General features: G+C 40.4%; 1 protein-coding gene across 1 annotated transcript in view; it reads right to left on the bottom strand.

The window, feature by feature from the left end:
* C16H12orf54 (chromosome 16 C12orf54 homolog) overlaps positions 1–12,562 on the bottom strand; it is a 25,311-nt gene that overhangs the window by 3,028 nt on the left and 9,721 nt on the right. Inside the window, exons 6-7 of the mRNA XM_034644938.1 lie at positions 11,209–11,233; positions 9,565–9,613 (exon numbers count right to left, since the gene is read on the bottom strand). Of these exons, the coding sequence (XP_034500829.1) occupies positions 9,565–9,613; positions 11,209–11,233 (74 nt within the window). The remainder of the gene's footprint in view (positions 1–9,564; positions 9,614–11,208; positions 11,234–12,562) is intronic.

The raw sequence follows: 12,562 nt of genomic DNA, 5'->3' as shown, positions 1-12,562 counted from the left end.
TGGTTGAGCTTGGGAGGGTTCCTCTCTGCCTCTTGGACATGAATGTTTGTTTCCCTTGCTAGATTAGGGAATTTTCAGCTACACTTTGCTCAAATATCTCTTCTCGACCTCTGTTTTTCTCCACCCCCGTGGGGATGCTGATGATTCTGACATTGGAACGTTTCATTGAGTCAGTAATCTCCCGTAACCTACATTCTTGGGCGTGGATTTTTTTGAGTCAAGATTCTATTTTAGCTTTCTCTTCTACTAACCCATCCTCCAATTCGCTGATACGTTCTTCTGCCTCATTTTCCCTGGTCGTCAGAGCCTCTAGTTTTGACTGCATTTGGCTCGTAGAATTTTTAATTTCTGCCAGATTCGCTCTCATTTCTGCCCTTAGAGATTCTGTATTCTCATTAACATTTTCGTTAATGCTTTTTTCAAGTCTACACATCATCTTGACCATTGTTACTCTGAACTCCATTTCTGAATATTTGGTTATATCCATATGCATTAGTTCTGTGGCAGAGGCCACAGACTCATTGTCTTTTCTTTGCTGGGGGGGGGGATTTCTCCTTCTCGTCATTCTGATGAGGAGAGGTTGCGGGGTTGTCCAGAGCCCAAATTATTGACCAGGATCCAGGCAGTGAGCCCTTGTTTTATAGGGATCTTAGGCATGTGGGCTTCTTGATTTTGCAGCCTGCCTTCTGGGGGAAGGGCCTGCCGCGCCGATACTCAGGCAACCCTGTTTGGGTAGAGTCTCCGTGTCCGCTGCGAGGGGGAATGGGGATGGGCACCCTGTGAGCCGGTATTTCCAGGCTTTTGTTCTCTGGTGGCTTTCCCTGGCAGTTTGCTATGCCTCTTCTGTGAGTCAGAGCAGCAGTGGCCAAATCTCAGTCTCTGTCTCTGAACAGAGGGATTGCGGACCGTTCTTCACTGATGTTCTGGCCACTTTAACTCTGTTTCTGTTGGTGTTGCTCAATCCTGCTGTGTCCCAGGATGTGTGCCCCACACTCGGCGTCCCAGCCCTCTCTTCCAGGATGGGCGCGTTTCTGTCCTTTGTGTTTCTAACACCAACAGCCGCTAGCTGCCAGCCGCCCCCTCACGCTCCCGGAGCTCCCAGTCTCAGTCTGGTTCCAGTGAACACACCGTAGCTCCAGTTTTCAGTCTGGTCCCACGCACGTTCCCAGGCTCACGGTCTCAGTCTGCTCTCTTGCGGGTGCCGGTCTGCGAGTCCGCCCGCTCCCCAGTGCAGGTGGCTACTGCTTCCCAGTGCCCGAATGTGGCGGCTCCCTCCCCCCATCCATTTATCTTCCGATATCTGTGCGCGGTTTCACGGCTCCTGCTTCGTACCTCAATACTCAGCACTGGAGATGTTCATTTGTAGAGATCCAGATGTATCTTCTTGCATCTCAGGCTGATTCCGTGGATGTTCAGGCTGGTCTGGTACCTATCAACTTGGCTCAGGGGACCGACTGAAAAAGGGGTCCCCTACTCCTCCGCCATCTGTCCTTCCATTTCTTTGTGTCATCTTGAATTTCTTTCATCAGTGTTTTATAGCTTTCAGAGTGCAGGTTTTTCTCCTCTTTGCTTAAGTTTATTCTTAGGCATTTTATTGTTTTTGGTGCAGTTGTAAAGGGGATTTTTTCTTAATTTCTCTTTCTGCTGTTTCATTTTAGTGTATAGGAATGGAAGAGATTTTTGTAGATTGATTTTATATTCTGAGACTTAACTGAATTCATGTATCAGTTCTTTTTTTTTTTTGGTGGAGTCTAAGTTTTTTTCTATATAGTATCATGTCATCTACAAATAGTGAAAATTTCATTTCTTCCATAGCAATCTGGATTGCTTTTTATTTCTTTTTATTTCCTTTTATTTCCTCTTTTATATCTATTTCTTTNGTGGGGCTCGATCCCCGAACGCCGGGATCACGCCCTGAGCCGAAGGCAGACGCTTAACCGCTGTGCCACCCAGGCGCCCCAAGAAATGAATATTTTTATCTTGTTCCTGATCTTAGGGGAAAAGCTCTCAGTTTTATCACCATTGAGTATGATGTTGCTGTGGGTTTTTCATATAAGGACTTTATCATGTTGAGGTATATTCCCTCTAGATCTGCTTTGCAGAGGGTTTTTGTCATGAATGGATGTTATCCTTCATCAAATGCTTTTTCTGCATCTGTTGAAATGATAATATGTTTTTTATCCTTTCTTACTGATGTGACATATCACATTGATTATTTTGTGAATATTGAACCAATCTTGTATCCTGGGAATAAATCCCACTGGATCATGGTGTATGATTTTTTTTAGTGTATTGTTGGATCAGTTTGCTAATATTTTATTGAGGTTTTTTGCATCTATATTCATGAGAGATATTGCCTGTATTTTTCTTTTTTTGTGGTGTTTTTATCTGGTTTTGGTATCAGGGGGATACTGGCCTCTTGGAATGAATTTGGAGGTTTTCCTTACTCTTCTATATTTTGGAATAGTTGAAGAATAGTTATCAACTCTTCTTTAAGTATTTGGTAGAATTACCTGTGAATCCATCTGTTCCTAGAATTTTTTGGGGGGGAGTTTTTTTTATTACTGATTGAGTTTCATTGCTGGTAATTGGTCTGTTCAAATTTTCTATTTCTTTCTGCTTTAGTTTTGGTAGGTTGTGTGTTTCTAGGAATTTATCCATTTTTTCTAAGTTGTCCATTTTGTTGGCATATAGGTTTTCATAATCTGTTATAATTGTTTGTATTTCTGTGGTGCTGGTTGTTATTTCTCCTCTTTCATTAGTAATTTTGTTTATTTGGGTCCTCTGTCTTTTTTGAGGAGCCTGGCTAGAGGTTTATCAATTTTGTTGATGTTTTCAAAGAATCAGCTCCTGGTTTCATTGATCTGTTCTATTGGTTTTTTTGTTTTGTTTTGTTTTTTAAGTTTCTATATCATTTATTTCTCCTCTAATCTTTATTATTTCTTTTTTTATGCTGATTTTAGGTTTTCTTTGTTGTTCTTGTTCTAGCTCCTTTAGGTGTAAGGTTAGGTTGTTTGAGATTTTTCTTGCTTCTTGAGCTAGGCCTGTATTGCTATGACTTCCCTTCTAGAACTGCTTTTGCTGCATCCCAGAGATTTTGAACTGTTGTGTTTTCATTTTCATTTGTTTCCATTTACGTTTAGATTTCTTCTTTGATTTCTTGATTAACCCATTCATCGTTTAGTAGTATGTTGTTTAACATCCATGTTTTTGTGGTCTTTCAGATTTTTTCTTATGGTTGATTTTTTCATAGCATTGTGGTCAGAAATGATGCATGGTATGACTTTGATCTTTTTAAATTTGTTGAGACTTGTTTTGTGGTGTAATGTGTGATGTATGTTCTGGAGAATGTTCAATGTACACTTGAAAAGAATGCATATTTTGCTGTTTTTGGATAGAATGTTCTGAATATGTGTGTTAAATCCATTTGGTCCAGTGTGTCATTCAAAAACACTGTCTTCTTGCTGATGTTCTGTTAGGATGATTTGCCCATCAATGTAATTGGGGTGCTAAAGTCCCCTACTATCATTTTACTATTATTTCCTTTATCTTTGTTATTAACTGTTTTATGTATTTGGGTGCTTTTATGTTGGGTGCCTAAATATTTACAACTCTTGTATCTTCTTGTTGGATTGTCCTCTTTATTATTATATGGTGTCCTTTGTCTCTTGTTGCAGTCTTTGTTTTATTTATTTTTAATTATTTCTTATTTTTTCATTAAATTGCCCTATTTTATTTTATTTTATTTTATTTATTTTTTCCTGGTGTTGGACTTTGTTTATTTATTTACTTATTTATTTATTTTTATTATGTTCAGTTAACCAGCATATAGTACATCATTAGTTTTTGATGTAGTGTTCAATGATTCATTAGTTGTATATAACACCCAGTGCTTGTCACAACTCGTGCCCTCCTTAATACTATCACCCCCCTCCCTTCTGTAACCCTCAGTTTGTTTTCCAGAGTCCAGAGTCTCTCATGGTTTGTCTCCCTCTCTGATTTCTTCCCATTCAGTTTTCTCTCCCTTCCCCTGTGGTTCTTTTTTTTTTTTTTTTTTAAGATTTTCTTTATTTATTGGACAGAAAGAGACACAGTGAGAGAGGGAACACCAGCAGGGGGAGTGGGAGAAGGAGAAGCAGGCTTCCCGCTGAACAGGGAGCTTGATACAGGGCTCGATCCCAGGACCCTAGGATCATGACCTGACCCAAAGGCAGACGCTTAACAACTGAGCTACCCAGGCGCCCCTCCCCTATGGTTCTTTGCACTATTCCTTATGTTCCACATATGAGTAAAACCATATGATAATTATCTTTCTCTGCTTGATTTATTTCACTTAGCATAATCCCCTCCAGTTCCATCCATGTCAGTGCAAATGGTAGGTATTCATACTTTCTGAAGGCTGAGTAATACCATTGGATATATGTACCACATCTTCTTTATCCATTCATCTGTTGAAGGGCATCTCAGCTCCTTCCACAGTTTGGCTATTGTGGACATTGCTGCTATAGACATTGGGGTGCATGTGCCCTTTCTTTTCACTACATCTGTATCTTTGGGGTAAATACTCAGAAGTGCAATTGCTGGGTCATAGGATAGATCTATTTTTAACATCTTGAGGAAGCTCCATATTGCTTTCCAGAGTGACTGTACCCTTCAACAATCAGACAACAAAAAGAAATAAAAGGCATTCAGATTGGCAAAGTAGAAGTCAAACTCTCTCTCTTCACAGATGACACGATTCTTTATGTGGAAAACCCAAAAGACTCCACCTCCCAAGTTATTAGAACTCATAGAGCAGTTCAGCAACATGGCAGGATACAAAACCAATGCACAGAAATCAGTTACATTTCTATACGCTAACAATGTGACTGAAGAAAGAAAAATTAAGGAATTGATTCCATTTACAATAGCTCCAAAAACCATAAGATACCTAGGAATAAACCTAACCAAAGAGGTAAATGATCTATACTCTAGAAACTACAGAACACTTATGAAAGATATTGAGGAAGACACAAAGAGATGGAAAAATATTCCATGCTCATGGATTGGAAAAATAAACATTGTTAAAATGCCCATGCTGCCCAGAGCAATCTACACTTTCAATACATTCCCTATCAAAATATCATTGACATTTCTCACAGAGCGGGAACAAACAATTCTAAAATTTGTATGGAACCAGAAAAGACCCCAAATTGCCAGGGGAATGTTGAAAAAGAAAACCAAATCTGGGGGCATCACAATGCCTGACTTCAAGCTATATTACAAAGCAGCAGTCATCAAGACAGTATGGTACTGGTACAAAACAGATAGATAGATCAATGGAACATAATAGAGACCCCAGAAATGGACCTTTGACTCTATGGTCAACTAATCCTTGATAAATCAGGAAGAATATCCAATGGAAAAAAAGACAGTCTCTTCAATAAATGGTGCTGGGAAAACTGGACAACCACATGCAGAAGAATGAAACTAGATTATTCTCTTATACCATACACAAAGATAAACTCCAAATGGATGAAAGACCTAAATGTGAGACAGGAATCCATCAAATTCCTAGAGGAGAACATAGGCAGTAACCTGTTCGACATTGGCCACTGCAACTTCTTTCAAGACATGTCTCTAAAGGCAAGGGAAACAAAAACAAAAATGAACTTTTGGGACTTCATTAAGATAAAAAGCTTTTGCACAGTAAAGAAACAGTCAACAAAACTAAGAGGCAATCCGCAGAATGGGAGAAGATATTTGCAAATGACATTTCAGATAAATGGCTGGTGTCCAAGATCTATAAAGAACTTCTCAAACTCAGCACCCAAAAAATAAATAATCCAGTCAAGAAATGGGAAGAAGACAGGAACAGACACTTCTCCAAAGAGGACATACAAATGGCCAGCAGACACATGAAAAAATGTCCAACATCACTAGCCATCAGGGAAATACAAATCAAAAGCACAACAAGATACCACCATATACCAGTTAGAATGGCAAAAATTAACAAGACAGGAAACAACAGGTGTTGGGAGGATGTGGAAAAAGAGGAACCCTCTTACACTGTTGGTGGGAATACAGTCTTTGTTTTAAAGTCTAGTTTGTCTGATAGCTACCTAAGCTTTCTTTTCACTTCCATTTGCATGATAAATGTTTCTCCATCCCCTTACTTTCAATCTGCAGGTGTCTTTTGGTCTGAAATGAGTCTCTTACAGGCAGCATATAGATGGGTCTTGTTTTTTTTATCTACTCTGTCAGCCTATGTCTTTTGACTGGACCCTTTAGTCCATTTACATTCAAAGTAATTATTGATAGGTATTTATTTGTTGCCATTTTGTTACTTGTTTTGTGGTTATTTCTGTAGATGTACTCTGGTCCTTTCTTCTCGTTTTCTTTCATGGTTTGTTGGCTTTCTTTAGTGTTATACTTGGATTTCTTTCTCTTTATTCTTTGCATATCTAGTACTGGTTTCTGATTTGTGGTTACCATCAAGTTTGTATATAACATCTTTTACATATAACAATCTATATTAAATTGATGGTTGCTTAAGTTTGAACCCATTCTCCCAGGGTCTGGGGATTGAACCCCATGTGGGACTCCCTGCTCAGTGGGAAGCCTGCTTCTTCCTCTCCATCTGCCCCTTCCCCTGCTTGTGCTTTCTCTTTCTCTTTCTCTCAAATAAATAAATAAGTAAAAATTTTTAAAAGAAAGTTTGAACCCATTCTTTTTTTTACCCCCACCATGTCTTAGGTATGTGGTGTCATACTTTATATCCTATTGTTTTATGAATCCCTTGACTGATTTTTTACAGAAATACTTATTTCAGGGACGCCTGGGTTGCTCAGTTGTTAAGCGTCTGCCTTTGGCTCAGGGCGTGATCCTGGCGTTCTGGGATTGAGCCCCACATCAGGCTCCTCTGCTGGGAGCCTGCTTCTTCCTCTCCCACTCCCCCTGCTTGTCTCTCTCTCACTGGCTGTCTCTCTCACTGGCTGTCTCTGTGTCAAATAAATCAATAAAATCTTTTAAAAAATACTTATTTCACTGCTTTTGTGTTTTTTACTTTTCATTCTGTCATTTATGGCCTTTCCACTCAAAGAGACCCCTTTAATATTTCTCATAGGGTTGGTTTAGAGGTCACAAACTCCTTTAGTTTCTGTTTGTCTGAGAAACTCTTTATTTCTCCTTCTATTCTGAGTGATAGCCTTGCTGGATAGGGTATTCTTGACTTCAGAATTTTTTCCTCCAGCACTTTGAATATATCATGTCACTCCCTTCTGGCTTGTAAGGTTTCTGCTGAAAAATCTGCTTATAGCCTTATGGGGTTTCCTTTGTATATAACTGTCTTCTTTTGTCTTGCTGCTTTAAAATATTTTTTCTTTATAACTACTTTTTGCCATTTTAATTATTATTTGTCTTGGTGTGGATCTCTTTGAATTGAATGTTTTGGGGAATCTCTGTGGTTCCTGGATCTGGATATCTGTTTCCTTCCCCATGTTAGGGAAGTTTTCAGCTGTTGTTTCTTCAAAAAAAAATTCTGCCCTTTTTCTCACTTCTTCTTCTGAGATCCCTATAATCCAAATGTTATTACGCTTGATGGAGTCACTGAGTTTTCTAAGACTATTCTCGATTTGCATAATTTTCTTTCCTCTCCTTTGTTTGGTTACTTTTCATTATTCTGTCTTCCAGGTCATGATTTATACTCTGATCCATCTAGGCTGCTATTTATTCTGTCAAGTGTATTTTAAATTTCATTTTTTGTGTTCTTGATCTCTGATTGGTTCTTTTTTTTTTTTTTTAGTCTTTGTTAAGGTCTCATTGATGTCCTGCACTCTTTTCTCAAATCCAGTGAGTATATTTATGATCATTACCCTAAATTCTTTATCAGGCATATAATTTATATCTGTTTCCCTTAGGTCTCTTGGTGTGGTTTGCTCTTGTTCTTTCATTTGGGACTTATTTCTTAGTCTCCTTTTGTCTAACTCTTTGTGTCTGTTTCTATGTTAGGAAAGTCAGCTACTTCTCTTGCTCTTAATGATAATAGCTCTATGAAGAAGAGGACCTGTAGTGCCCTGCAGTGAAGTGTCATGTTTCTCCAGGGCTTGGCATTTCAGGGAATGTCTCCTATGTGTGTTGCATATGCTCTGCTGTTGAGTCTTGGCCTTGTTTTCCTTTAGTCCAGTTGTCTGCAGAAGCTCTCTTTGCCTATTGTGGGCAGTGTTTGGTTCCCAGCAGAGTCGGTGGGTGGGGGGATGTGTTTTAACATGTCTGGTGATCTGCTTGTACAGTGAGACCTGCCCTGCCAACTGAACTGATGTCCTTCAAAATGTGCAGGTGGGAGATGTGTTGCACTGGTCTTCTGGGGAAGGGTTCCTAGAGTGATGGGACTAATGGTAGTGTGACTGGGAAGGGTGGATCTGCTGAAGCTTGGGGTTGAAGGGGCTTGGTGCAAGCAAGTTAGGTAACCAGTATTGGCACCAATGCTGGTTCCCACAGGTGGCTGTTGTTTGTGCAGGTGTGTGCGGGCGGGAAATGGAGCCTGCCAGCTCCTTTATTTCTGAAGAGGTCTCCGTGTGATCTCTGTCTCTGTGGGCCATGCTCTGAGATGAACAAATTGCTCTCTCTCCCTCTGCCCTGGCATTTTTCAGACTGATGGTTCTACACTATATCTGTACACGCTGTTTGTCATGCTGTCTTTTTAAGAACTTGGCTTCCTAACATTCTCTGGACTCTCCCAGAGCCTAGTTGGCTGATTTTTTAAATTCCAGGCTTTAAGTCCCACTGGTTATGAGAACTCATGAAATTCAGCTTTCAAAGGCAAATGTTATGGGGATTTGTCCTCCTCATTCCTTGGCTTCCTGGTGTTTTTTGCCCTCCTCTACACCACCAGCTCCCTCCCCACCTGGAAAGTTATGGTCGGTTTCACTCCCAAACTGTGTCTTAATCCTTCCTACCTTCTTTGACTTGACCTCTTCTCTACCTTTAGTTGTAGAGTTTGTTCTGCCAGTCTTCAGATCATATTCTGGGTTATTTATGCTAATACGAGTGTTATCTAGTTGAATTCATGGGATGAGGTGAGCTCAGGGTTCTCCTACTTTGCCATCTTCCCAGCCAACCAATCCTAGTCTTTTTCTTTTGGAAAAGAAATTGACATCTCCCAATGTTGGGGCATTGGACTTTCAAATTTTTATTAATTTTCTTCTTCTAAGTCCTTCTTCTAACTAATCTTTAATTCCTTTTTCATGGCTTTCTTTTCTTATCTGACATTCTTTCTGTGTTCCCTAATTTCCTCAACTGAATGATGAGAATCTCCCCATATCTATTATGGTGAGGTCCAGGACTGATCCGAATATTACAGTTATTTCTGATGGGGCTGGGGATGGAAGAAGAAGCCCTGGTTCTGTAGTCCACCATTAGTTGAGAGTGGTGGGGGGCCACCTCCTGCCCCTTTAGGAGAGTTGTATATTGGAAGTACAGGCTTCTGAAAGCTCAAGGCTCAGAGCCAGGTATATTCCTAGCCACTATACCCATTTCTTGGTGGTTGCCATCTCATTTGGGGATTATCAAAAGAGAGCTACTTACCCAGTCCCAGATGTAGATGACCTGGGTGTCATGGAGCAGTTGCTCATCCCTGAAGTGGACACATAAAGGAGTCATTCTGTTAAAGGGGTCTAGAAATGTTTCCCTGGGAGCCTGAGCCATGCTCACATCCTTACTTTGGATTATAGCCAAATAAGGAGAAGTTAGAACTTAAACTAAACTAAAAACCTACAGGTGTCAAAAAGGCAGTTGCAAAATGTGGCACCAGACATCTGGTCACTTGCAAAGCATAGTGAATTATGGCCATCAGATCTCTGTTTAACCAGGGCTGGGCATTAGGAGTTAGCAAAATGTCTCAGTCCCAGGACACTGCCACTAGAGCCCAGATCCTTGATTTCTCACTTCTTGTCTCCTTTTTTATTTGGAAAATGGACACAATGAGGCTTGAATTCTCATCCTATTCAGAATCTCTCCCCCCTCATCTTTTAGGAAGCAGAAAAGTAGTAGCAGCAACAGTTAGAATCATAAATCAACATTTTTATATTCTAGGTCATCAGGTGATTATTCCCAGAGCCCTGCAGTGACCTCTTTGAAAGTTAACTGTCCTTGGATAAAGGAGAGTATCCTTCAGGCTGAGGTAAGCTTGGCTCTTTTGGCCTGTTGACCCATAGGGATCAGCAGCCAAGAAAAATTTCCTCTGTATCTCATGATGGCTGCTGCCTGGTCATATTTCCTTAAATTCTGGAATGGAGGTGATGAACCAGGCTTGGAGAAAGATCAGGGGGGGCTTCTGTCTGGACTGGCTGTATTTAAAGATCCAAGAAGTTTTGGGCTCTTATGAGCTCTGTTTTGGGGAGGGGCTAGAAAAGCATAGGGTAGTTTTAAGTCCCAGAGAGACCTCTAGACTAGTCAGATTCTTCTTTTGATTTCCTCCTCCCTCTGATTCTTCCACCGACTTGGCTCAGTTATTTATATCCTCAATTCTGGTGAATGAGTCAGCAGTTTTGGAATCATACTGTAGCCTGTTAGAAATATAGAATCTCAGGTCCACGCTAGACCTACTGAACCAGAATCTGCTTTTTAACAAGGTATACAGGTGATTTGTATACATGCACAAAATAACAAAGTTTGAAAATCCCTAATTTATAAATTCCTTTTGGATGGGTGAAGGAAGGAGGTCCAGATATGGCTTTTATGCTGTAATTCTAGGCTTCTGGGTGTTTTGAATATTTTCCTTAAACACTAAAATTTGCATCTGGGCATTTGAGAACTATAACTTGACCACTCTGAATAAGCATTCTAGTCTGACTTCCCCACTGTTTAGTTCCTACGCCAGCCCTGCTAAGCCCATGAAGGAGAACTGGGAAGCTGCTCACCTCTATGTTTGCTGTCTCTCCTCTACTGAAAAGAGCCATGTCTTAATGAGAGCTGAGAGTATCCTCAGGTCCTCTGCAGGCATCCCATGGAAGGAACCTGTCCAGCTAATTGGGTTGGACAAAGGAAAGACTAGCAGTGCTCATGGGAGTTCGAGAAAAGCCAATGTTTCACTTAGCTGAAGGGAGGGAAGGAAAAGAGCACCTCAACTCCAGCTCTTAGCCAAATGGAAGATGAGACTTTGGGTTAAACTCTCCTTATTCCCTCCTACCACTCTTGCTTTATCCAAACCTTGAAATACTGTTCTTTTACCTCGAATCCGAGCATCTTCCTGCAGCTGAAAAATAATGAGAATTCAGAGAGAGTCAGAGACTTAGAGGCCAATCTCCTCTGAAAATTTGGTATAACAGCTGTATACTTGGTCAGATGTAGTGATGTCTACGTGGGAAATATGGGCATTTAAGGAATGGAATTAAATTCTAAGTTTCCTGAAGGCAGAATTTGTATTGTTTTGTGTCCCTCACACCAAACCACTTAACATAATTCCCTGCATACAGCATCTGCTCAATAAACATTTGTTGAATAATGAATAAATAAATAGGATGAGATGTGGCCTCTTTAGGGGTGGGGACACACAGTTCATTACTATGGTCATAATTGCTCATTTAGTGATCTCTCCTCTTTTATTTTTTTCTGGCCTTTCTGCTCTCCCTTTTCTGGCCCCTCTTACCCTCTCTGCATCTCCAGTGCTTCTCTAAGGAGAACCTTTAGATATCTAGGAAAGACCTTAAAAAAATCCTTCTCACCCATCCTAGAGTAAACAGCTGCTGATGATATACACTTTGGGACCCCTGAGCAAACAGAAGTCTGGTAGATCATCTCTGAGCGATGCATGCTCTAGGCATGGGTCCTAATCTTTGTTTAATCAAAAAGAAAGTACATTCTAATTCAATCTCTCCCTGATATCTTTTGCTTGACATTATTGTCTTTTAAATTCTTTGTTATGTTATGTTAGTCACCATACAGTACATCATTAGTTTTTGATATGGTGTTCCATGATTCATTGTTTGCATATAACACCCAGTGCTCCATGCAATACATGCCCACCTTAATACCCGTCACTGGCCTGTCCCAAACCCCACCCTCCCTCTGAAGCCCTCAGTTTGTTTCCCAGAGTCCATAGTCTCTCGTGGTTCATTCCCCCTTCTGTTTAACCCCCCTTCATTCTTCCCTTCCTTCTCATACCAATCTTCCTGCTATTTCTTATGTTCCATAAATGAGTGAAACCATACGATAATTGTCTGTCTCTGCTTGACTTATTTCACTTAGCATAATCTCCTCTAGTCCTGTCCATGTTGCTGCAAATGTTGGGTCATCATTCCTTCTGATGGCTGAGTAATATTCCATTGTATATATGGACCACATCTTCTCTATCCGTTCATCTGTTGAAGGGCATCTCGGCTCCTTCCACAATTTAGCTATTGTGGACAATGCTGCTATGAACATGCGTGCATATGGCCCTTCTTTTCACTACGTCTATATCTTTGAGGTAAATACCCAGTAGTGCAATTGCTGGATCATAGGGTAGCTCTATTTTTAACTTTTTGAGGACCTCCACACTGTTTTCCAAAGTAGCTGTACCAACTTGCATTCCCACCAACAGTGT

Source organism: Ailuropoda melanoleuca, chromosome 16 (assembly GCF_002007445.2).
Source record: "Ailuropoda melanoleuca isolate Jingjing chromosome 16, ASM200744v2, whole genome shotgun sequence".
NCBI lineage: Eukaryota > Metazoa > Chordata > Mammalia > Carnivora > Ursidae > Ailuropoda > Ailuropoda melanoleuca.
This window is presented reverse-complemented; position numbering and strand designations above follow the sequence as displayed.